Source organism: Crocodylus siamensis, chromosome 4 (genome assembly GCF_052110815.1).
Source record: "Crocodylus siamensis isolate JL-2025a chromosome 4, ASM5211081v1, whole genome shotgun sequence".
Lineage (NCBI taxonomy): Eukaryota > Metazoa > Chordata > Crocodylia > Crocodylidae > Crocodylus > Crocodylus siamensis.
In genome coordinates this window covers 88932459-88958398 of record NC_143398.1, presented here as the reverse complement: position 1 = coordinate 88958398, position 25940 = coordinate 88932459, and the positions used below count along the sequence as shown (strand labels likewise).

Sequence of the window (25940 nt, the reverse complement as noted above, 5' to 3'; positions counted from 1 at the left end):
ATAAACATCCCACAGTTTCGGTCTACTCCTAAACTGAACAAATAATATAGTGAAGAAAAACCAAACTGTAACATCATTTAAGATGGATTATCCAATCAGTGGATTATTGAAATAGATAAATTCTTATTCAGCCACTGCCTGGCACCACACAAGGCCATCTGGTCCTTAGTTTAAAACATGAGATTTTTCAATCCTTGAGTCCATAAAGGAAGATTATGTAACCATCCACTCACTGGACTTAATATTTTTTTCTGGTTTCTGCAAAATCACAAATTAAGTCTCTACTCATCACTGTATGAACAGAATACCTGGATAAACTAGCAGAAACATTTTAAAACAAAACTGTATTAAGCTGCAAAAATCAGTGTTCATTACTAACAGAGAAGAGGTAAATTTTATTAAAGGGACCTATGTTCTGTGTTTGCTAACCCAAAATAGTCTCTTTACCTGATAACACAATTCTGCAAGATGGGGAGATTCTTGCACTGCTACGGGACCGTTCCTTGTTTCAGTACCTTTCTCCAGTATGTTTAAAATAGCATGAAGGCAAGTCCGTGGGCAACCCAAGACACCTTAAAGCAGGAGATTTTTTTTTTTAGCACTGCTTGAATTTCATCAAGAGAATCAGCAAGCAAATATTATAGAAAATTAATTTTGTTGCATATATTTTGCCCTTTCTCAAGATATATATACACTTAAATCTTGTATTATAGAGAGACAGACAGACATCCCATAGTATGTATACATATATAACCACACACAAAGCACTGTTTCAAAGATCAACAATATAAAAAATAAGATTTTGGCGTCGTAACCAAAACAGATGGAGAAACTGCATCTCAGCAAAAGTGACAGAAAAGGGTTTGGCAGTTTTTCTTTGGGACGGAGAGGGACAAGGATGACAAAAGAGAAACTGTCCACACAGGTCAAACAAGTTTCTTAGGAACTACTATTTCTGCCCAATTTTAAAGGCATGATGAATTCAGATGACAAAGTTATTAATAATTTGGGTAGAGTGGATAACTGGGATTTCTGCTCCCTCTACTGAGATTTAACTTAGTGGTCAAAACTCCATTAAAAGGAAAGGGAGATTTTATGCTTGTTTTCAGCTGCTCAGTATTTGAAATTTGCATTAGTTAAACATGATATCTAACATTATACAAGAAAAAAAAAATCACATAAAAAGCAAGACCTTTCTCGCTCTTCATTTCACCATTGCCTCCTTCAAATAATGAACTGGGCAAGTTGCATATCTGAATCATTTCAGAAACTAGCTGAAGGACTGGATGGAGAAGAAACATTACAATACACATTTGCTAATCTACAGCATCATAACCAACCAGCTCATAAAATTCTGAAAAACGATCCAGGTTTTAGCCATATTGGTCTAGAGGAAAAAGCAATCAGGACTCGTGGTAGAGGCACCAACTAGATTTCTAAAAAACCCCAAAACTTTAATTGCGAGCTTGTGGGCACAAACACCCTTCTTCAGGCATGTAGTCATACTTCCTTCTGGTTATGGTGTTTCCTATTTCAGAGGAGTAAATCGATGGACTGGTCTTCTGAGCAGGCATTTTCTTATGCTCAGAAGAGCATTCCATCTATTTACTCCTCTGTGAAATATGAAACGCCATAACCAGAAGGAAATATGACTATATCCTGCTTAACACCAAACAACTTTGAGGTAAACAGACTATTCCAACTTTTCTCTGAGCCTAAACTGCATACAAAATGAACTGTTGCAAACAGGAGATTTTACCACACCTTCAACTCTCCTATGAAATATGAACTTTCATTTCTACCCAGGAGAACTTTTACAACCTTTTCTCCAATGCCTGAAGAAGGATGTTTGTGCCCGAAAGATTGCAATTAAAGATTTTTTTTTGCCAAAATCTAGTTGGTCTAATAAAGGATATCACTTGTACCGTGAGTCCTGATTACTTTTTCCTCTAGACCAATATGGGTACAACCTACCTGGGTACCAAATCACTCTGAGGAATTAATTGTGATGGCCCTATCTATTCTATTCCTTACATACAAGTTTATAAACAAATGGAAATCTGGGATTCCAATAAATAACAACCAATTTAAAGCTATTAGGAAGAATATTTATTTGTATGCAGAATATTCAAAACAATCTATAAAACAGCTGGAAAAAATGGGAGATAGAGGTATTCAGTAAATATATGCCATTCAGTAAATATAACTACCATTTCAATTAAGAACTGAGAAAGCTACCAATCCACAGATGTACTTTGCCAGCATATTAAGGGACAGAACTGTCATCCTAATACTTCTAAAGGGTAAAAATAAATAAATAAATAAATAAATAAAATCAGGGTAACAGACATGAAGTTGAAACAAAACCCCACATACTTCACAGTCTTTCTTTATACATTTACCAAGAGAACAGTAATTTTTATTCTGTATAGATTATCTTGATGGAGAAAAGGGCAATGCCATATTTGTGTATTAATATATTATTTTAAACCAGTTATTGGAAGTTAAAGCCATCCAATCTCCCAGACAGCAAGAATAAGGACATACTCTTCATGGACCTTCTAGTCCCAGTACCAGGCCTAGAAAAATGCTAGCTCCCTTTCTCAGCTACATACCTGGGTCTTGTAGATTTGTGGTACTGACTGGTTTCTTCAGTTCATACCCCAAAAGATATAAGGCTAGGTTGGGTGGACTACACTCAAGAGATGTGATGAGAAGGTTCAAGATGTGAATCCTGGTTTCGTGGTGGATTCGAGCCTGCTTCTTTTCAAGTTCCAACTCTTGATTAGAAAGAGCAACAGGTCAGATGCATGAAGAAATGAAGAGTGTCTATACAGTCCATAGGCATTCACTCAAAGGTCATACTCAGAGGGTAGTGGTGGACAGGTCATATTCAACCTGGGGGAAGTGGACAGTGGAGTCCCCCAGGGCTCAGTCCTGGGGCCTGCGCTGTTCAATTTCTTCATCAGCGATTTGGACGACGGGGTGAAATGCAACCTGTTTAAATTCGCTGATGATACCAAAATTTGGGGTGAGGCGAGCACGCTAGTAGGGAGGGAAAGACTGCAACAAGACCTGGATAGGTTACAGGAGTGGGCTGACATAAACAAGATGCGTTTCAATACTGACAAGTGCAGGGTGCTGCACTTAGGCAGCAGAAACAAGCAGCACACTTATAGAATGGGAAACTCCCTTCTTGAGAGCACAGAGGCAGAAAGGCATCTTGGAGTCATTACTGACTCCAGGATGAACATGGGCCGACAATGCGAGGTCTCGGTTGGCAGGGCTAACCGGACCTCGTTGTGCATCCAGAGGTGCATCTCAAGTAGAGCCAGGGAGGTGATCCTCCCCCTCTGTGCAACGCTGGTCAGGCCACAGCTGGAGTACTGTGTCCAGTTCTGTGCGCCCCATTTCAGGAGGGATGTGGATAACATTGATAGGGTCCAGAGGAGGGCCACCTGCATGATCCGGGGACTACAAGGCAGACCCTACACTGAAAGACTGCGGGACCTAAACCTTGTTCAGCCTTCACAAGAGAAGGCTGAGGGGGGACCTGGTGACTGTCTATAAACTCACTAGGGGGGACCAGAAGGGTTTAGGGGAGACGCTGTTTCCCCTAGCGCCCCCTGGTATGACAAGGAACAATGGACACAAGTTATTAGAGAGTAGTTTAGATTAGACATCTGCAAGAACTACTTCACAGTTAGGGTGGCTAGGAGCTGGAACCAACTTCCTAGGGAAGTGGTGCTGGCTCCTACCCTGGGGATCTTTAAGAGGCTTGATGACTACCTGGCTGGACTCATTTGAGTCCAGTCTTTTTCTCCCGCCCAGGTGGGGGGTCAGGCTTGAAGATCTACAACGTCCCTTCTGACCCTACTTCTATGATTCTATGACTAGCCACTATTTACAAAGTAAACAAAAGAAAAACAAAGAAAATCTTGCGCCACTTTAGACATATCCAGAAATTAATCCCAAATCACTACTGACACAACCTTAAGCAATTTGTTCAGAGCAACTTCTAACATTTTCTTCTTAAAAACTGGTTAATATTATTAGTAGGCTTCCCTTAGAAAGCCTTTCAAATTTCAAATACATGCAAAATATTTTTCTTCCTGTTACTGGACCCTTTCTGCAACTTATGTTAGAACCACATGCCTGGTCATTTGACAGCTGCGGTTGTATCATCTTTTCTTTCAGTAATTTGAATCTACACAAATGATATCTGTATAAATAAAAACTGGCCACATACCCTCTTCTGGACTAATTATTTCTTCTGCATCTTCATTGTCCAAACATTCCACAAACCCAGCCATCAGCTTCTGGTTTATACTCTGTATTAAGCAACAGAAGCATGAGAGAAGTTTAGAGCAAAATAAAATGTTGTTTTAAACATTATTTAAAATGCACACACAGCTAAAAGGGAGGCGAACACCCAGTGGAAGGGAGGGGCCATCACCAGGGAGGACTATACTGCGGTTGCTCGGGGATGCAGGGGGGCGGTCAGGAAGGCCAAGGCAGAGATGGAACTGGGACTAGCTACCTGGATCAAAGACAACAAGAAGTCCTTTTTTAAATACAAAGGGGGCACAAAGGAGGTACTGGGTAATGCTGGGCCCCTGCAAGACATGCTAGGAAATTTGGTCATCACACCAGACGACAAAGCTAACCTATTTAACAACTTCTTTGCCTCCATTTTCCTGAGCAGGGACCGGATCAGCCCCCCCACCAGACCCCACCTCAGGCCCCAGGGGAGGTGCACCAAGGCCTAGGGTCAGTGAGGACCTAGTCAGGGAACTTCTGGAGGGACTGGATGTATTTAAATCAGCTGGTCCGGACAATCTCTGCCCCAGAGTGCTGAGGGAATTAGCTGAGGTCATTGTGGTACCCCTGACACAGCCTTACGAGCAATCGCAGTGCTCTGGCATGGTGCCAGAGGACTGGAAGAGGGCCAACGTGGTTCCCATCTTCAAAAAAGGAAAGGAGGACCCAGGAAACTATAGGCCAGTTAGTCTTACCTTGATCCTGGGTAAGCTTTTTGAGAGAATTATTCTGGCACATATCCATGAGGGGCCAGCAGGGAAGGTTATGCTTAGGGACAACCAACACGGGTTCATTAGCAGCAGATCCTGTCACACCAACCTGGTGGCCTTCTATGACCAGGTCACCAAATCCTTAGATGCAGGGGTAGCAGTGAACATAGTCTTTCTGGACTTTCGGAAGGCCTTCAACACTGTCTCTCACCCTGTTCTCATTAAAAAACTAGGGGACTGTGGTGTCGACACCTACACAGTCAAATGGGTCGCCAACTGGCTGGAGGGCCGCACCCAGAGAGTGGTGGTGGATGGGTCATTTTCGACCTGGAGGGATGTGGGCAGTGGGGTACCGCAGGGCTCTGTCCTTGGGCCTGCACTGTTCAACATCTTCATCAGTGACTTGGACGAGGGGGTAAAAAGCACCCTGTTCAAATTTGCAAATGACACTAAGATGTGGGGGGATGTGGGCATGCTAGAAGGGAGGAATAGGCAACAATCGGACCTAGACAGGTTACAGGGGTGGGCGGATGAGGACAGGATGGGTTTCAACACTGACAAGTGCAAGGTGATGCACCTGGGGAGGAAGAACCAGCAGCATACCTACAGGCAGGGAACTCCCTTCTTGTCAGTGCTGAGGCAAAAAAGGATCTTGGAGTCATCACTGATGCCAGGATGAACATGAGCCGGCAGTGCGGGGATGCAGTCAGGAAGGCCAACCGCACCTTGTCATGCATCCACAGATGCATCTCAAGCAGGTCCAAGGAGGTGATACTCCCCCCTCTATGCGGCACTGGTCAGGCCACAGCTAGAGAACTGCATCCAGTTCTGGGCACCGCACTTCAAGAGGGATGTGGACAACATGGAGAGGGTCCAGAGGAGGGCCACTCGCATGATCAGTGGGCAGCAGGGCAGGCCCTACGAGGAGAGGCTTAGGGACCTGAACCTGTTCAGCCTCCAGAAGAGAAGGCTGAAGGGGGATCTAGTGGCCTGTTACAAACTAGTCAGAGGGGACCAGCAGGCACTGGGGGAGTCCCTGTTCCCCCCGAGCGCTACCAGGACAGACTAGAAATAACGGTCACAAGCTGGCAGAGGGTAAATTCAGATTAGACATCAGAAGGCACTACTTCACTGTAAGGGTGGCTAGGATCTGGAAGCAACTTCCAACTGAAGTGGTGCTGGCTCCTACCCTGGGGGTCTTTAGGACAAGGCTAGACAATCACCTTGCTGGGGTCGTTTGACCCCAGTACTCTTTCTTGCCATGGCAGGGGGTCGGACCTGATGATCTGCTCAGCTCCCTTCCGACTCTACTAAACTATGAAACTATGAAACTATTAAATAAATAAAAAATACAGATAAAAAATACATAATAAAATACAAATATTATACATTGAAAAGTGCCTTCCCAAGGGAGGGTTAACCAAAGTTAATGGCTAGGGTGGCATACAAAAACAAAGTCTTTGATTCAATTTACATAATGTTATTGGAAGGGCATCAGGGAAGTGGGAGGGAAGGAAGTGAGAGAAAGTGAAAGAAAGATATTTTTCCTGCTAGAAACATGGCAGTTTGTAGTATAACCACATGAAGGTATTTATTTTTTTTAGAAAGTAGAGATATACTGATGTTCTCCCATTATTATTCTCTTTTCTGAATGGAAATAGAATGACAAATACCTGATCATGAGTGAAATCTCCCACTAGCTTTATTTGGATGTTGGAATTGCAAGAAATACAACAGAGGATCTTGGCACTTTCAAAAGCCAGTTCAGGATTGCTGTTGCCATGATAAAGATACCTGTAAAATTTAAGAATATTATGACTGAACTGTTGGACACTCTAGAGCTACTACACAATAAAATCCAGATAAAAAAACAGAACACGTGCACATCAAAATCATTTAAAATAAAATCTGAATAAGACAGCATTTATGGAAAAGTTTTAAAACTGAAAACTACATTTTTCTTATACATGAACCCACAGCTAAAGCCTCTCACAACCAATAACATGAATTAAGAAGGAGAAGGACAAATCACTCCCAGAACTTCTGTTGTTTCCTCTAACCCCACGTTTCCCAAACTTCTGATACCTGGGACACACTTCACAGTATTCCGGATTAAAATTGGCAGCACACTTCAGTATTACATCTGAAAAGGTATATACTGTATTTACCCGAATCCACGACGGTTTCAGATTTAGGTTACCCCATAATTTATGAGGAGAGGCTACGGGACCTGAACCTGTTCAGCCTCCAAAAGAGAAGGCTGAGGGGGGATCTTGTGGCCTCTTATAAACTAGTCAGGGGGGATCAGCAGGCATTGGGGGAGTCACTGTTCCCCCGCACACCGCCAGGAGTGACCAGGAATAATGGTCACAAGCTGGCAGAGGGTAGGATTAGGTTAGATATCAGGAGGCACTACTTCACAGTCAGGGCAGCTAGGGTCTGGAACCAGCTTCCAAGAGAAATGGTGCTGGCTCCTACCCTGGGGGTGTTTAAGAGGAGGTTAGATGAACATCTTGCTGGGGTCATTTGACCCCAGTATTCTTTCCTGCCATGGCAGGGCGTTGGACTAGATGATCTGCTCAGGTCCCTTCTGACCCTAGAAACTATGAAACTATAATAATTAGATTCAACAAATGGAAAATTGTAAGCTGTTATAATTTTCCATATACAGAATCTAATTATTGGAGGGTCATCTTAAATCTGTCTTCTCCCATTACTGTGGCATGGAAAGAAGTTGTAGGGGGGGCAAGCAACCGGAAAAGCAGTGGCAGAGGCAGGAGCAGGCAGCCTGCTTTTTGTCCCCTTGGCCTGCCCCACCTCCATCTCCCCTCCCGGCATCTGCCCCTCTGCCACCAACCCCACTGTTGCCTCTTACCCTATGGCAGCTCTGGCTCCCACCCTAACCAGGTAGGGACAGCAGCAATGGCGGCAGCTCCAGCCGCCAGGGCAGATTGTGGCGAGAGCAACAGCAGCTCCTCTACCACTGCAAACAGACAACACATTTATCCCAGAACAAAGTGCAAGTGTACAGACACCCATGTCCATTATCCTGGGATAACTTATAAAAGAAAATCCCAGATAAAAGGTAATTTCAGTTTATCCTGAGATTATATCACTAAACCAATGGCAAAGAAGTAGTATTGCATTTAGCCACTCACTAAAACCTAATTAGAAGGGCTATATATGTACATGCCAATCTTGGGATATTTTTGTTCTGGGATAAACACAGGCACAATTTATCCAGGGACAAAAGCAACATCTGTTCCTAGCCAAACAAGCCATTACTGGCTTAACCTATGATAATTCATGAAAAGTCCAGGGTAGAGAAACGAAAGTTACATGCAAATGAGTAGTTAATTTAAGAGTTTTGAATTTCATGGAATATACATACAACTTGGATATGCTCAGATGAAAAATTTCAAGACACAGTATACATAGGCCCCAATCTTGCACTCAGATGTAGGCAGATGGACATTTCGCTCTGTTCAGAGCCACTGACTTCAATGAAGCTCCCTGGATATGCAAAACAGCCTGCCACGTGGATGTAGTTAAAGAATAAGCAATCCAGTAGCCTCTGTTCACATTCCAATCTTTCCAAAGCTTCCTCCCACCCAAGTGCTTTGGGCTCACCTGGCAATATTCACCACGTGGTCTGCCTTCTTAGTTCGTGGGTTGATTCCTTGCAGCAGCTGTTCAAGAGGTGTGACAATCAGGGAAAGGTGACTCTCCCGTAAAAGGTCCATGAAGAGAGTCTCCTTTTGCAGGGTCAGGTTGAGAAGAGCAAGGCAGTACTGTACTGCTTTCTCTAAGTGCTTCTTCCCTACAAATCACAGGCAAAAAACCAAAAATGAACAGCATTTACAAATCCTACTGCAATCCCTGGAACACCTAAAAATGGGCCACTTGCAAACAGGTCATTTATTAAACTTTGTACCAGAACTATATCTTGAGAGCTGATAACTGAAATCAATTAACTCCCCACAGAAAATAACTTGCGTATGTGAAAAACAAACATATCTTCTGTTAAAGCTACAGAAAAATATTGAAGTCAAATCCCTGCTAGTAAACATTTCACTGGCATCTTAAAAATAAACTATAGGCACATACCTGGAAAGGGGGCATAGGTATTAAGCTGTTTAACCCCTTCTTCCAGCAGACTAAGGGACAGTTCCAGCATTGGTGACTCATTCAGTAGATGATACATCAAATTAAATCCTGGTGGTTTATATGCTATTATTTCTTCTCCTAAAAGAGAAAAAAAGGGGAAAATTATCTATTAGTAGTTCTTTGTCTGAGATTTCTCCTTACCACATCACATGCATACAAACCAACCAACCACATGTCACAACAGCAGCTAAATGGATGCTATACATAATAATAAAGATGTATTAATATCACCTCAATGTAATAGAACAGAAGTTCTCAATCTTTTTAGACAGAATGCACCTTGTTAGACCCAAGGCACCTCTCAGAAATGCCAGCTTTTAATCTTTCACTTGTCTCTGGACAATGGAAAAAATAATTCTTCTGTTGCAAAGAACTCAGGAAGAGTGAAATAGGGAAATGTTTTTAACAATATGAATTTCTATTTGAAATCTCTGGGTTTATCTCATGAATCATTCATAGGTATTTGCAAACCAAAAATGCTAATATTGTGTGGCATCCCATATCACTCTTAAAAGGATCTCGGGACACCCTGACTGAGAGACACTGAGCTACAACATATTGATACTCTCACTGATGTGAAATTCAAAGGTCATAATAAAACATAATTAGGAAGTAAACAAAAGAACTCCTGAAAATAAAGAAGTCCAAGTTAATACTCCTGGTTTATCTATTCTTATAGACAAGACAATGAAAAATAATGTAGAACATAAAAACTGAAGCTGAAAAAATACTTTTTCTTAGTCTGGAAGGCCTCTGACTTGCACAAGTCAAACTGCCTAACTCTCCATTTCAGTATTGTTTTTAAGGGTTTTAACACTGCTGCGAATTAACAAGCACAGCCACATGAAAGCCATTACAAAGAAATTTCACATGTAAAGAATCTGCAGTGCAACAAACTAAACACACTTTTAACCAGCCATGTGGATGCAATGCAAACGTAGAGGCCAAACCCAAGAACAAAATATTAAAAAGCATTAATATCTCTCATTAAGTTCATTAAACTTTACAGAACAATCTAAGATGGACATCAGAATGCCTCTGCTGTGGCACTGGTCAGGCCGCAGCTGGAGTACTGCGTCCAGTTTTGGGGGCCACACTTCAAGTGGGATGTGGACAACCTCAAGAGGGTTCAGAGGAGGGCCACTCATATGGCTAGGAGCCTTCAGGAAAAACCCTATAAGGGAGAAATTGTGGGCTGGATCTCTTCAGCCTCTGCAAGAGGCCTAAAAATTAATTGTGGGGGGCAGCCTAAAAATTAATTGTGGGGGGCAGCAAGGAATAGAAGATGCTGTGTTTACCAGGGCATCCCTTGGAGTAACTAGGAACAACAGTCACAAACTGACAGACAGCAGATTTAGGTCAGACATCAGGAAGAACGTCTTTATGGTAATGGTTGCCAGAATATGGAATGGGTTTCCAAGGAAGGTGGTGCTGTCCCCTACCTTGGGGGTCTTTAAGAGGAGGCTAGACATGCACCTGGCTGGGGTCATCTGACCCCAGTGCTCTTTGCTGCCCAGGGCAGGGGGGTCGGACTCGATGATCTGCTAAGGTCCCTTCCGATCCTAGCACCTATGAATCTGTGAATCAGCAGTCCCTGCCACAAGTGAAGAAATAAACCTACAGAATTACTGATAGGTATAAAATATGGTATCAAGTTATTATCAGTAGTTGGCTGGTACATCTATATAACACAGGTATTAATCAAATTAATGTGGAAACAGACATCCACTGACATTTGTAAGATAATGTTATAATTCTTCTAGTAAGAATAAGGAAAATGGCTCTTAATGAACTGGATGAATCAAAAGAAGTTGGAAAAAAAATAGAAGAAGGTGGCCCAGCGTGGACTATCACTACACACTTTTGGTTTGAAAAAAAATCAAGGGACACAACAGGATCACAAGATAAATCACAATCTGTGCTTACTGACCTTCCTCAACATTCTGAATAAAATGAAATGAAAAGAAAAGAATACACGCCCTCTACAGCCTTCCCTTAAAGAAAAAAAAAGACTAGTCCTGACTGCAAATGGTTTTAGGAAAAAAGGAAGTTTTGCACATGCTGACTGAACAGAAACCCATCAAGACACAGATAACTAACTGTATAATCTCCTCCTGCTAGAGACTAGCGACCAACAGTGCCAGAGAAACAATGTCACAAGAGGAGACTGAATGAAGACACTAGACTTCAGGATAATTAAAAAAATACAGATGTACATGTGTAGCTAATAATTCCACAGCATTCCCATTGCAGCCTGCCAACCTGCTGATGTGATCTAAAACCCAAGTATCATTATTCCTCTCAAAATAGAGGTGCCCGTCTCTTGCTCCCAAGTAGATACTGGAAAATCAGAAGAAAGCAGACTAACAACTGAGGCTGGTCACACAGCCATTAATTAATAACCTGAGGTTCAATTAAGGTATACATTTGGCATCTCTCCAGCCTGGACGGGAAGACAAGGCAGAGGGGTCTGACCCACTGACATGCAAGTTCTTTGTTCGCATTTCCAACAGATTTCCAAATACATGATCATCTAAATTAAAGATTTACACATTTACTCAAATACAAGATGAGTTTTTTTCCCACAATTTGTGTGAAGAAAAAAACCTTTCGTCTTATAATTGCACATAAGGAAATCTCACTAAATACACCAGCATTAAACTGCTGCCAAAAGTAGCATGTGCTGAACAGTTGTGCTGAACTGAAGTTGATTAAATGCAACCAGCACTGAACATAACTACAAAACTCATGGCCAACTTGGCAAACATGATAATGGGAACCTATCACATTAATAAGTTAGTGTAACCTATCTGAATAAGATATATGGTAGTGCCCATTAAGTGCAATCTTCCTCACTGCTGACTTTTTTCTAAGTCCTCGTGAATTATGAAATTGCATATAGTTCACTCAGAGATCACTCTCTTGCCTGCTCGCTCAGCCTGGTGTATATGATTATGTGGCCCTGCCCTCTATAAGGTAAAGCTGGATCATGTTGCCTTGCACCTCATCTGCATATAAATTTTTGGAGCATCCCAGGACTTGTGATAAGAACATCCAGTTCCAGTCACGAGAGGGGGGCTAATTAGCACATGGATCCTTTGCGGGGCGGTATCTGAACTACATGCATATACTGAGCAGTGTTAAGCTGTGGGGTCACCATGGCTTGAAATGCTGTTGACTCTGCTGGGACCCAGCCCAATGCACTGTGCAGTAAACCATGAGCCTCTGGCTTTTGACTAATGCCACGTGTAGTTTGTACTACACATAAGTAGATGTCAAAGTGCCACTCAAAAGCATGGAGTACCTGTGCTAAAACTTGCAGCAATAGCAAAAAAATATAACACGCATCAATTCTGGATAAACTAAGTGCATGGGTACTATATGCAAGTTGCTACAGCCATGTTTAATTTCAAGGTCATTGTTTTCAAATTTGCTCCTCACTTTTATGTGCTCAAGGAGAGCAGGATCTGATACTAAAGGAGTGGGGGCGGGGAAGGGCTGCCAGGGGAAAAAGTTTGGGGAAAGCAGAAAGCAAAGGGCTATCTGACCTCCCCCAGATTTAGTTTCCCTGCTGTAGCAGTGGAAAGAGTACAAATTCAAGACAAACCTCCAATAATTAGATTCTATACCTGGAAAATTATTAAAATTTATACATTTATTATATAAATGTATAAATAAATTATTAAAATTTATACATTTTCCATAAATAGAATCCAATTATTGGGGGGTCATCTTATAAGCAGGATTGTCTTCTATTTGAGAAAATATGGTAGTTCTTTTCTCAGAGTTGGGGATTCACCACACATCTAAAAATAAGTGGGTAGATTAGAGAAAGAACATCTCTCACAAAAGAGGACTGTACCATAGCAATAAAGAGGAAACACCACCTGCTCATCAGAATCGGAGACGTGTAAGAGCCAAGACCTAAAAAGCTGAGTTTGATCCTTGGCACATATTTTTAAGTCAAGCCTTCTTTTCTTACAACCAAGAAACTTACAGTGAATCTAGAAGCCAATTCTTTTCCCTACTGCCTTTCCAGAGTTTCATTTTTAATTCATTCTTTTCTTCTGCCCTCTGTAGAGAAAGGGCTGGGGGAGACAAAAATACTTAAAAATAAGTGAATCTGGCAAGGAGGAGGAAGAGAAGATCAAAGATAAGAAGATCAGATGATCTGGCAAACTGTCTATCAAGGCAGAAAGGTATTTGCCTCCTTGCATTCTGTCACCAACTAGTGATTTATTGCTGTAAGAAGAGATGGCTTCCCGCTGTGGCTTGAAGGGACAGGAAAAAATATATTCAATAAAAATATGCTCAAAATTCTGATAATTTACATTTACATAATGTTTACTTTCTGAAGAAACCTAAAGTGCTTCTCAAATTATATGGGTGCAAGAGCTGTTTCACCCATTGCCAGATGAAAGGAAGCAGCTATTCAACAGTTTAGAAAGTTAAGTAAAAGAAATACCATCATATATAAATTAATTGAAGTGCAGGACAAATTTTGGTCAGCAAAAAGATAACTACCTATTTGGACTTTTGGCCAGGACATCAGGACTAGCTCTCCCCTAAATCTTATAAACACACTACAGGATTTTATAAATTGCAGAAATGCAGGATGTCCATTTTATATCTCTTCTGAAATTCAACCCCCTCCAGCAGCACATTGTGTTTAACTCTCAGGCTGAGGTATCAATTCACCACAGACTCAAGAAAAAGAGCAGCCTACTGAATCAGCAACATCATGTCCTGTAGTATGCTGGTGCAACTTGGATGTTTCCTAAGCCCTGACTCAACCTTGGCCTGCTTTCTTGAAAAATTTGAGAGGACCGCAGCACACAGGGGTAAAGATACAAAATGAGAGTCAATCTTGTTTGATAGTAAATGAATGAATATATTAACCTTGTAACTCCACATACTGGTCCACAAAGTCATCAAGTTGAGGTTCGTAGTCTCTCAGCAGTTTGTAAAAAACCTCCAGAACCACCTCAGCTACTTCCCACTGTAAACGATCAACAATGGATTGAACAAAAAAAAAAAAAAAAACTCACAAGGAATGTGGTTGCATTCTAAATCATCATCCCACAGCACCAGAAATTTGCTAGGTCAGACAATTTAAAACAACATTAAAATCCTTTTTGAAATAAAAAGAACATCTTTTGGAATCTGAACTATAATGCATTTTATACAAGTTCAATAAAACACACCAAAAGAGAGAAAAATATGTACAATATTTGTAAACTTGAGCATCTGTAATGCACAGATCGCTATACTTTGTACAAAAAGGCACTTTTAGCAAAAAGAAGCATTGAGGATAGAAGCTCAAATTCCATACTTCAAGAAGCTAAAAATGCCAGATTAACACTAAATAATCTTGTGAAATAATCATAAAGAAAAGCTAAATTTAACCAAGAGAGGCAGATTCCAATTATTTAAGTTTGTGATAAAGTCACAAGGGTTCAGAAATCATTAGCCAATTCACAAAACAAACTCATAATTCTGCAACTGTTTACCTGCATTTTTCCAAGTGTTTAAACTAGCGTAATAAGACACTGCCATCAGCATTTGAATGCCTATCATACCAGAGGAGTATAAATACCTAATGTAGCTCCCATTCTTTGTCTGCTTTGCAGAAGTGGGGGATACTAGTTGGTTATAGCTTTGGTTTAAAGAATCCAAAGATTAAAACTGCTGGATCAAACTTAGGTAACACAGATCCTCAGAGCTCAGAGACTTGGTGAGTCAAGTCAATTTAACACTACAGAACCCAGATGCAAAGACAGCTGTCTCCAAAAATATTTATTCGAATCTATAAATTTACCTTTTCAGCAGCTCTCCGGTAAGCTCTGGTGCGAAATCGAAGAAACACAGAATCTCTAAGGAACTGAAGATAGGGATCAAAGCCTGGTGGGCGCAATCCTGCTCCCAAGTTAGAAGGAAATGAACTCTCCACCAGTGTGCTGATGAGCCGGCAAAATGCACGGGTTAAAGGATACTCCTCACACCGGGATTCGATTTCATTCAATTCAACCTTCCCCAAAAAAAACAAAACAGGGAAAAAAAACCCCCACCAAAGATCCAACTTAGAAAAAAAATACTCATAGAAAAATAAACTACATCAGCAAATTGTCAATTAATATCATAAGACACTTAAAATGATATGGTTTAAACAGAAACCCTCAAGAGATTGGAAAGTTCAGAGATTCATAAATGCTAGGGTCGGAACGGACCTCAGCAGATCATCGAGTCTGACCCCCTGCCTAGGCAAGAAAGAGGGCTGGGGTCAGATGGCCCCAGCTAGATGCCTATCCAGCCTTCTCTTAAAGACCCCCAAGGTAGGGGAGAGCACCACCTCCCTTGGGAGCCCATTCCAAATTTTGGCCACCCTTACCGTGAAGAAGTTTTTCCTGATGTCTAGCCTAAATCTGCTCTCTGTCAGTTTATGACCATTGCTCCTTCTTACCCCAAGAGGCACCCTGGTGAACAGAGCATCTCCAATCTCTTGCTGCATCTCCCTAATGAATTTGTAGGCGGTCACAAGATCACCTCCCAGCCTTCTCTTGAGGACGCAGAAGAGGTCCAGGTCCCTCAGGCTCTCCTCATACGGCTTGTCCTGTAAGTCCCTAACCATACAAGTGGCCCTCCTCTGGTCTCTCCCGAGTCTATCAACATCCTTCTTGAAGTACAGCACCCAAACTGGATGCAGTACTCCAACTGCGGTCTGACCAATGCTGCATAGAGGGGAAGTATCACCTCCTTGATTCTATTTGTCGTGCATCTGCTGATTCATGATAAAGTGTGGTAAGCTTTGCTGATGAAGCTGACAGTAGGCTGAATTTTGTTCCCACTGATTTACTGAAAGCAGGGATAAGCAAAGTTTGCAAGGTTGGATTCTAATTTTTTTTTAGTTTTAAAACTTTCCTACTTTCCTTTAGCACTTCATTATTTGAAAAGAAAGCAGCATAATAAAGTGGTGACAACTCTTACCCTTCTTAATACACTCAAGGGAAATTTTATTTTTATTAACAATACTATCTCGTTTACCATTACCCATCCCCAAAAATAGAAATTAAGTCATGATTCTACAAGGAGATCAACATGATGTATACCTGCAGGCTCCAACATCAAGTCGTGTTAATTTCAACAGGGCTCTTTCCAAGCACAGAGGTCCTCTCATATACGTGAAATTACAGGACTGTAGTCTAATACACCACAGATACTCTATGCAGCCACCAGTTTTCAAACTTCAGACCTGGCTTTTTAGTATCTTTAAAAAGTATGCTCAGTAGCCCCTTTGCTTATGCTGAGTTTGAAGAAAAGCAGGTGGCCACAATGCATCAATTATACTCTGTGTCACTGCTCAGAAAAAAACTGCTGTTTACTAGAGTCTTCCATCTTCCCTGTGTTTAAATTAATGCTATTTTTCTCAACAATACTTGTCAAGTAAAATTTGAAGATCTTTATGGATTTTAGGGTATACTTAAAAGCCACGTTTTTACTTAAAAAACATGGCTCTTGCCTCAAAACTACCTGAGGTAGCCTGACAGAGTATAAGCAGAGATAAACTAATACATTCTTAGAGGCAGGACTCAAACTCACCCTGCCTTCTTGTTGGTTGGGCCAAACAGTCACAGTGTGTTACCTCAAGCCACCCACTTACTCTAAAAACCAAGCTGCCTACAAACCCTCTGGTTTGCAGCAAAAACCAGTCCTACAGCTCATGTGCATACACACAGATGACTTTTCTGGCTCATCCACTTGTTCAAACCAAAATTTTACCCTAACTAAATATTTTCTGACAATTGCTGCCAGACATTAAGTGAGATCAACTGTGACCCGGTGATATCTGTTTGGGGAGGATCCAAGCCATAGTTTTTGCACCAGCTGTGTGCAAACTGAAGAAAGAAGAATGGTAAAATATTGATGTAACCCGATCTTTTTAAAAGCAGGGGGAGGAGGGAAGGAGAAAGGATTGTATTTTTTAATTTCAGGAATGCCTTACTCAAATATAGCCAGGCTCAAATATGGGCCAACAGCCCCACCCCAGACCTTCATGAGTGACAGTAATTTGTAAGACAATCTTAGAAACTACATGGATTTTAGAACACAGAAAAATGAGATGTTAGATAGCAGATTAGTTTCAATCTTAGTTATCATGGTGCTACCACCCAATAGCACTATAATGATAATACCATCTGATTAAAATACAACTTTTTACAGGCATTTTGAGAAGATATTTAAATTCAGAGGAAATGGCTGAAAACAAGCAAGATATCTATGAATTGTCTATGAACTACCTTACATTGCTCCACAGCTAATGACTGCACAAGACAGAAGCAAAGTGCAGAAATTTCTGGCGCAGAGCCAGGCAATTCCCACTCTCTCTTGAATTCCTAGAGGCTATACCTTGACATTTAACTGAGTTTTGCTTTTATTAAACTCTTAAATTAAGGAAGGAAAGTAGTCATATCCTGTTAAGCATAAGTGACTATGGCCGCCTCTACACATTACATGCATCATACAATTAACTGGTTAACTGCACAATTACATGCAAAGTAGCTATCACAGGCAAAGACCAGCTACACATGCAAAGTAGCTATGACATCATTAAAAGATCTAACCAGCTATAAAGGTAGACCTCAGAAATGTGTATTAAATTTATATCGAGCTTTAATTTGCACTTGTGGTGGGGTCTCCCCTACAGCTGGGAGTCCTGTCAGGTGATGGGTCTTCCAGCTGGGTGCTCTATGCCCAGCTTGAAACCCCAAGGGGCCTGAAGGTCACAGCTGCTGCAATCTTCCAGGCTCTGGGGTGCATGAGGCACCCCTAAGGTCAAGAGCCCTTCAACTGAGGAGGCTCCCAGACATGGGAGCTTCCTTCTTGCTGGTAAAGAGGGAGCCTGGGATCAGGCTACCCCGTACTAGCAGCAAGGCGTGATAGGATCTAACGCACAATCCCATGATCACACCTCCCACCATGCACGTGTGGCATGGCAAGAGACACAAATGTGTGGATCATACATTAGATCCCATCACACCTTTACTTGCAAATATAGAAGGGGCTCATGATTTCCATTTCAAGACTGATCACAGCTGATTTTACATGGCTTAAAATAGAGCAATTGAGAAAAAAAACAAATACAGTGAGAATCAACCTAACAGAAACTTACAGGAACTATAAACATATGGGAATAACTTGAGAGGAAGAGAGAAAACAGCTTTTATTCCAAAGGGACTTAACAGCAGATACAACATGCATAGCTTCTTCTGCTCTTATCACTACAAAAATCTGAGTGATTACCTAGTGGAAGGGAAATCTTACCTCAATGCCAATAGCTTGCCTCTGCCCTGGAGTTCTTACAGTCTGTAAAATCTGAGAGACGGAAAGAGAAAGAGAGAGAGAGACACACAATGTATTGCACAAAATTACAATGTAAGCTTTAGCCATTTCTGTCAATACAGGTTTCCCTCGATTTATGCAGGTTCTATGTATGCTAATTCACTAATGCACTACTATACGCCGATCACCCAGAATTCTTTATATGCGAGTTAAATTCATTCTTATGCGATCGGGGCTCCAGTTATCCCCACTCACCCCAGACCCTGGGCTGCACCATACCATGGTGCAGGCAGGTGGTGTCAGCTGCTCTGGGGTCTGCTGCAGCAGGTAGGGTGAGTGGGGAGAAGTGGAGCCCCAGGAGGTTTGGGACATGGTGCAGCCCAGCGGTTATAGGCAGCTGCTGTTGGCTGCTCCTGAGGCCGCTGCAGCAGGGACTGGGGTGAGCAGGGAGAAGCGGAGGCCCTGGACTGCAATAGGCAGCAAGGCAGTGGGAACTGTAAGTGGGTGCAGGGCTCAGGGGAGGAAGGCATGGTTGTTGCTGCTACACACCCTCCCCCGGAAGGGCTGTGGGGGCTGCACCAGGTTCTTCCCAGGGGGGCATGGGCCCCCAGATCTGCACACGGGATGACAGCAGGCTGCCGCTGCAGGCTGGGACCAGCACTGGGCAGGCTGGGGGGACTACGGCAAATTTTGGAGTGACAGCAGCCCCACTCCCAGCACTGCCGCTCACCTGCAGCACCAGAAAGAGCCTAGTGCCGCCACCGGCCCCAGCTTTGCCTTCAGGAATGAGGAAGTGGTGCTGGGAAGGGGGATGCTGCCACCCCAAAATTCACCGTACCCCACCCCCCCCAGTCTGCCTGGCGAGGCCAGGTAGAGCTGCCAGGCCTAGCCTGCAGCAGCAGCCTGCTGTCGTCCCATGTGCAGATTTGGCAGCCTGCACCCAACTGGGAAGAGCCCAGCATAGTCCACCAGCCTGCAGCCCCCACAGGGGTGCGTAGCAGCAAGAACCATGCCCTCCTGCCCTGAGCCCTGCACCCACTCACAGTTCCCACCGCCTTGCTGCCTACTGCAGTCCAGGGAGCTGCCAACAGACTGTGCTGCACCCCTCCCCTAGTCCCAGCCTTACTCTCTCCCTCCCTCACCACCATATCCCTATCTGTTCCACTGTAAACTGGGTTCACTTTATGCTAATTTGATTTATGCACTGTTCTCCAGGAATGCATGTACTGCATAAATCAAGAGAAATCTGTACTAAAAACGCTCTATATGAACATTTTTCCAATGGGAACAGGGGTTTTGGGGGTTTTGCTTTCTACAGTCCATCTGTTGAAACACTGATATTTTTCCATCCTTGGAAGAATAGACTATATCTATATAATCTATATATCTATCTATATCCATAGACTGTATCTAATAAACTTTAGTTAAAGCACCCCTGCTGCCATTTTTCAGCATGGAGACACTGATGGATGTCATGCTCCAGGCACTTTAATTAGAGCATCTCTCAGAACAGCTCTAATTAAAGCACTGCCCACCCATGCCCTGCCAACTCCCGGAGCACACATATAAACACCCATAATGATCAGCAGGGATCCTGGCTTTCTCTGTTTAAAAAAAAAAAACCAAACAACACACATTTTTATTTAAAAGAAAGAAAGAAAAAAAGCACAAAATCTCTGATTAAAAAACCCTAAATTTGCATTTTTCTGTGATTAAAATGAAATGCCATGAGAGAGGTGTTCCATTTTAATCACAGAAAAATGCACATTTGGGGGTACACACACACACAGCACCCCCTGCCTGATCACCCTCCTCCTGCTCCCCACAACCCCTCACAGGCTGAAACTTCGCCAGCCTGCAAGGGGAAACCCACCTTTTCCTGCATTTTTCTCCTTTAAAGGAAACAATCCAGGCTTTTTGTCCTTAAAATGTACATCCAGGTTTTTCTCCGTATTTTACCATGGATTTTACCTTGTTTTTCAGTGGAGAATGGAAAACCTGGATCCCTGCTGATCACAATCTCCTGATTTCTAATGAGAATACTACTTAATGTGGTAGCTAACCTTTTTGGCAGGCAAACCACAAATTAAGCCCTGTATTCTCCCTAAGTCCCATTTTGTTCCCCTTCCCCACCTACCACTGTGCTCTCCTACATTCACTGCCCTGCCAGAACTGTTGACCTGCTTTCTACTCACTGCCCTATTTGCCACTGTGCTGCCTGCCCTCTCTCTGATCTGCCATGTGTCACACACAGAGGCTGCCCATGCCATCTGTGGCATATGTTTTGTGGGTTGGGCACCCCTGATTTAAGGACTCACTGATCCTTGTGTTTCCCAAGCAAAGTCAAGAAGAGGGACTGGTTTCTCTCCATTTCCTCTCTCCAAGAAATGAAAACATGCTACTGTCATAAAAAAAAACTGTGTTAACATTAAGATGCTGGCTTGCTTTCTATTAATACTAAGTGACACAAGTAGTTGTATTTCTGATAGTGCTCCTTTGCACTCCAAGAATGAGGGACATATTCAGTATTGCCAACCTGAAGTGTTCAAAAAGCATGATTTTTAAACCAATGATCATTTGGATTACTTTTATCTCCCTTGGTTTCTAAACCTTTAGAGTTCACTCTTACAATTTTTTTTCTGCATTCATGAATGATAGAAACTCAAAAAAAACCCTGAAGCTGAGAATATTACATAGCTGTAAAAGACTCCAGGGTCTTTGAGAAAATACCTAGTATCACAAGAGTTGCAATAAAATCTTATCAGCTGCATGTGCAGCTATGAAAACCATGAAAGTACTGTTCTACTCTGAAAAATAAACAAACAGTGGTTCTTTCTTATTCAGTACATCTGTCCTCCATATGTGTTAGTCGTATCTCATGAATTGGATGAGTATAACATGGCAGAATGTGACTTGCAAGACTATTAGTACTAGTGACAACTGAGGAGGAAGAAAGATCCCAGCTTGTCTCTCAGACTCCCAGTTGAATTTACAGGACTGGCAGTTAGGAAATAAATTGAACTGGAAGCTAATTATAATGGATATGAGATTTCCGTGCTGTAAAAATATGGCACGCTGCATTTACACAAAATCAAAATTATGTTTCCCCTACCAAACAATTCTTTCCCCCCAGACAACACGGAGGAGGGGGAGCCTTGTCTTAGATTCAAGTACCTGGGTGACGCAGGCAGTGGTTCTGCTTCAACTGTGGCCACAAACTCGGGGTCGGAGCCACAACTGAGCCACTGCCTGCCCAAGGCTGAGGTGGCTTGTGCAGTGGAGGAGGGAGTATACAGCACAGCAAGCGTAGGGGAGGCTGCACCAGCTGCCTCACACCCAGCTTGCCCTATACCTCCTAAACAGCCTGCCTTCCCCCACACCTGCCTTAGCTTGTGCTCCTGCTCCAGTCCCAGCCTGAGCCCTGGGAGCCTTGACCCAACCTGAAGTTGCTGCCCCTTCTTATCCCTGGCCAGGCAAGGTGAGTCTAAGGTGGAGCCACCACTGCTGTTGATTGTCTTGGAGCTGCAGCAAAGCAAAGCAGAGGAGAGCAGAAGAAGGCCAGTAACAAGGGGTGGGTGTACACAGTGGGGCGGCAGGCAACAGGCGTTGCGGGGAAAAGGTGGCAGGGGTCAGACACAGGCATAGGTGGCAAGTGGAGGGGAAGAAGCAGCTGGAAGGGCAGGCACAGGGATGGGTGGCAAGGGCAGCAGGTGGGAGCAGGGGGTAGAAGGGCATGGTTGTGGTACAAGCACATGGGGTGTGAGGGACTGGGGGGCACAAAGTGGAAGGGCAGCTACCAGGGGGCAGAAGGAGGGGTGGTGGCAGGGGTCAGGCAAAGGTACAGGGGGAAAGGAACTGGAGCAGGCAGGAAGGGAAAGGGGTGGGTTTGGCCCCTCACTCCCCACCATTGCTTTCCCTACCACAGGTGTCTGGGGACAAATCAAAAAACAGTCTTCACTAATCAAATTATATCCATGGGAAAGTGTAAATTTGTTATTTTATAATATATATATTTATTATAAGAAATGGGGAATCTTCCATGGACAGAATGTAAATATGGCAGGGCGGGGGGGGGGGGGGGCGGCGGGATGTCTTATATTCAGAGGCATCCTGGATTCGGGTAAATACAGTATTTTAGAATCACCTCAGAGTAGATGTGCGCTAAGATTCCTACATCCATCTCTTTTTCATGGTTTTAAACAATCTTCAAAATAAAAGCAACATGAGTTTAATATCCAATAAGTGATTTACAAGATAACTTAGGAAAAATATATATTACAGCTACAAGGTAAGAACATAATTTAAGAATACATTAGAATTCAAGCAAGACTCATATGCTACAGTGCTAAGTAATTTAGAAAATCCTAAAATACCTGGGTGTATTCCAGCGATTGCCAGAGTGAAGCAGCAATCTCAGGAGATTTTCCAAAGGCAGTGAGAGTCTCTAATAACTCTGCTTTCAAAATGGGAGGGATGCTACATTGCAGAAGTCCCAAAATGACTACTACAGGGGTCCACTGGGGGTGCTCACAAAGGGCCAAACGAGCATTCTCACTCTGTACATCAAACAGAAAAAGAAAAGAAAAAAATATATATGCTGGTTATCACTGTTGCTTGGAAAAGCCTATTTTGCATAATCTACTTTGTATGACTTAGCAATGGCAACAGCTGCTTATTAGCTGAATGCACTGAAGAACTAGGGAAAATGGAGTATCACTCTAATGCAAGCACTACTTAAAAATAAAAGAGCCAGCTGAATTTGACCCATGAATCATCTGAGGCAAATGTCTCCGCTACTGAATTACATACAAACAAAGATCTACACACCAATTCAAATCGTTTTTGCAAGACGAGATATAGCAATGGATTAGCAGAACAGGAGAAATAAAAGTATTACTTACCCACTTTACTATAGTAGTTGTGAGCTGTAAAAATGCAATCAGTCCATCTTGCTCCTTCTGGGTGATGCCTCGCAGGGGGAGATGACGGTATTGAACACTGTCTGCACTTGGCAAGTCTTTCCTTAAGTGCTCATGATACAGCATCAAGGAGTGGAAAAAATGCTCCCAAGACACAGGGCTCCCACCTGCTCCTTGGATGTTTTCAGCTAGAAAAATATCAAATTGATTATTAAAAACTTTTGCCCTTTTGCATGTGGCAACAGAGGTAAACTTTAAAGGAAAAATCTAACTGCCACTCAGCCCAGCATTCTGGAAATTCAAGTATCAAGAAATCATCTTTCGGTGGATAGGGTGACCAAATGGCCCAGATTGGCCAGGACAGTCCCAAATTTTATAGGCTTCCTCAGCACCCCAAATGTTGGAGAACATGTAAGCAAAAGTCCTGGATTGGGCTGTCCTGCCTAGCTCCACTCCTAGGGGCTGTAGGGTGGAGTGTGTGAGTGTCTGCACGTGTGTGGCAGTGAACAGAGCTGGAGCAGCTATCAGGACTCACTGGGAAGCAGGGTGCCTTTGTCCCTGGAGCTAAGGGGGTGCAGGCTAGAGCTGGGGCCAGTATGCTACCTGGGCTGGGGGCCCTGCATGAACGAGCTCCATCTGCCCCATTCTGGCTCACAGTTCTGGCCCCACTGCATCACCTGCAGCCGCATCCTGGCTGTGCACCTCAGGGCCAGGCCAAACTCATTACAGGCCCCACGCAAAGAGCCCAGCGTGGCCCAGCAGTACCCTGCCCTAACCAGGGAGCGGGGTGTGAAGCCAGAGCTGGCTGAACCTGCCCAGCCTGGAGGGGGCAGAGCCAGAATGTGGCTGCAAGTGGCAGCACTGGGCCAGATGAGTCAAACAGAGCCCATGCAACACCCACAGCCCAGTCTGCATCCTGTCCCTGATGAGAAAAGGCACCACGCTCTCCAGTGCATCCCAGCCCCAGCCTGCAGCCCCTGCTCCAGTGACAAAGGCACCACACTCCTGATATCTATTCCAGCCCTGCCCGCTGCCACACAGTGTCCCAGCGCACGTGTGCACATGCCTGTGTGTGTGCATGTGCACACATCCCAAACTCAGTTTTCCCTAAAATAATTATAGTCGTACTAACTATGGATAAAATGTTATTCATTCTTTTTGATAATGCCCACAATGTCCTAAGTGCTTTAAAAGCATTCAAAAAGTGAAGTCACTTGCTCTAAGAAAACGGAAAAAAAAGATAGGAGTCTGCTACACCTAAAAAACTAGTCTTTCCCTCTGTTTCCAAACTTATCACCCTATATTCTACAATGGAATGCCAGATTTGAGAAAGTGATTGCAGCATTCAGTTCAAAATCAAAATAAAACCAGAGAAGAAAATAAAGTTCACTAAGCTGTGTGCTCAGTTGTGCTCTTTTCTTTCATAGCTATGGCATTATTGATATGATAAGCAAGTAAAAACTAAGTTTCTTGTGCTATGAATCAAAACTTGTTTACATTTTAAGCATTACAATACTAATCAAGTAGTATTTTTGACCTGACAACATAGTATGAAAGCACAGCAGACATTAGTGTCATATATTGGGCTCCTATATCACTATGTCAAATAATCTACATTGCCAGTATTTATTAAGAAGAGAGCCTTTGTCATGTTATACTCAGTATAACACAACACCTGTTTATCTTACAAGTATAGCCCGTTTAAACATGTTACAAGAGTGAATTAACTCAAACTTCAATTTACATAACTTAATTAGTATTTTAAGGCAGGATACATTTCAAAGTGAAGTCCTGAGTTTCATCCATGATTGCATGGTTAACAGTAACTAACCAAGTATTAAACCACAATAAATCTCACACCGAACTCTACTGGCTACCTTGTAGAGCAGGGGAAGGCAATTATTTCAGGTGGAGGACCGCTTACCGAGTTTTGGCAAGCTGTCAAGGGCTGCACGGGTAGCCCTGCCCCTTGACAGATGCCTCGCTCCCTGGTCACCATCTTGGGACCAGAGTCCCGCCCGCCACCCCCCAACCTTTGTCAGCAGATGCCCCTCCCTTTGCCCCCAGAAATACGCCTTTCAGCAAGGGGTTTTGCCATCTCAGAACCAGAAAAACACCAAATTATATTCTAAAAATCAAATATCTACAATATTCATTAATTTGATTTTAAAAAATACATGTAAATCAGGAAAAAGTGTTTGTGTAGTGTACATAGAGGTGATTGCACAATAGATTAAATTAAGTCTTACTCTGGTATACTGCGGGTGCGGAGAGGTGTGTGGGTGTGGATAGGTGTGTGGATATGGTAGTCTGCATGTTTGGCAGTGCAAGGGGGGGTGCATGTATATGGTGAGGGGTGCTTGTGGGACTCACCCTACAAACACACACATGCTCTCCCTCTCCCTCCCTCATTGCACACACACTGTGCTTTGCTCACCACACATACAAACACACACACACGCTCAGTCTGTGTGCTTTGCTCACTACA

The 25940-nt window shown here is 43.0% G+C and overlaps 1 protein-coding gene across 2 annotated transcripts in view; it reads right to left on the bottom strand.

The window, feature by feature from the left end:
* Nucleotides 1-25940, bottom strand: part of NUP205 (nucleoporin 205) — a 98900-nt gene that overhangs the window by 35295 nt on the left and 37665 nt on the right. For both annotated transcript variants that reach the window (XM_090042823.1, XM_090042824.1), the window contains exons 12-22: nt 23435-23640; nt 22907-23089; nt 18516-18566; nt 15016-15225; nt 14097-14196; nt 9138-9275; nt 8661-8850; nt 6704-6824; nt 4250-4331; nt 2616-2780; nt 448-572 (exon numbers count right to left, since the gene is read on the bottom strand). In XM_090042823.1, coding sequence (XP_089898949.1) covers nt 448-572; nt 2616-2780; nt 4250-4331; nt 6704-6824; nt 8661-8850; nt 9138-9275; nt 14097-14196; nt 15016-15225; nt 18516-18566; nt 22907-23089; nt 23435-23640 — 1571 coding nt within the window. The remainder of the gene's footprint in view (nt 1-447; nt 573-2615; nt 2781-4249; nt 4332-6703; nt 6825-8660; nt 8851-9137; nt 9276-14096; nt 14197-15015; nt 15226-18515; nt 18567-22906; nt 23090-23434; nt 23641-25940) is intronic.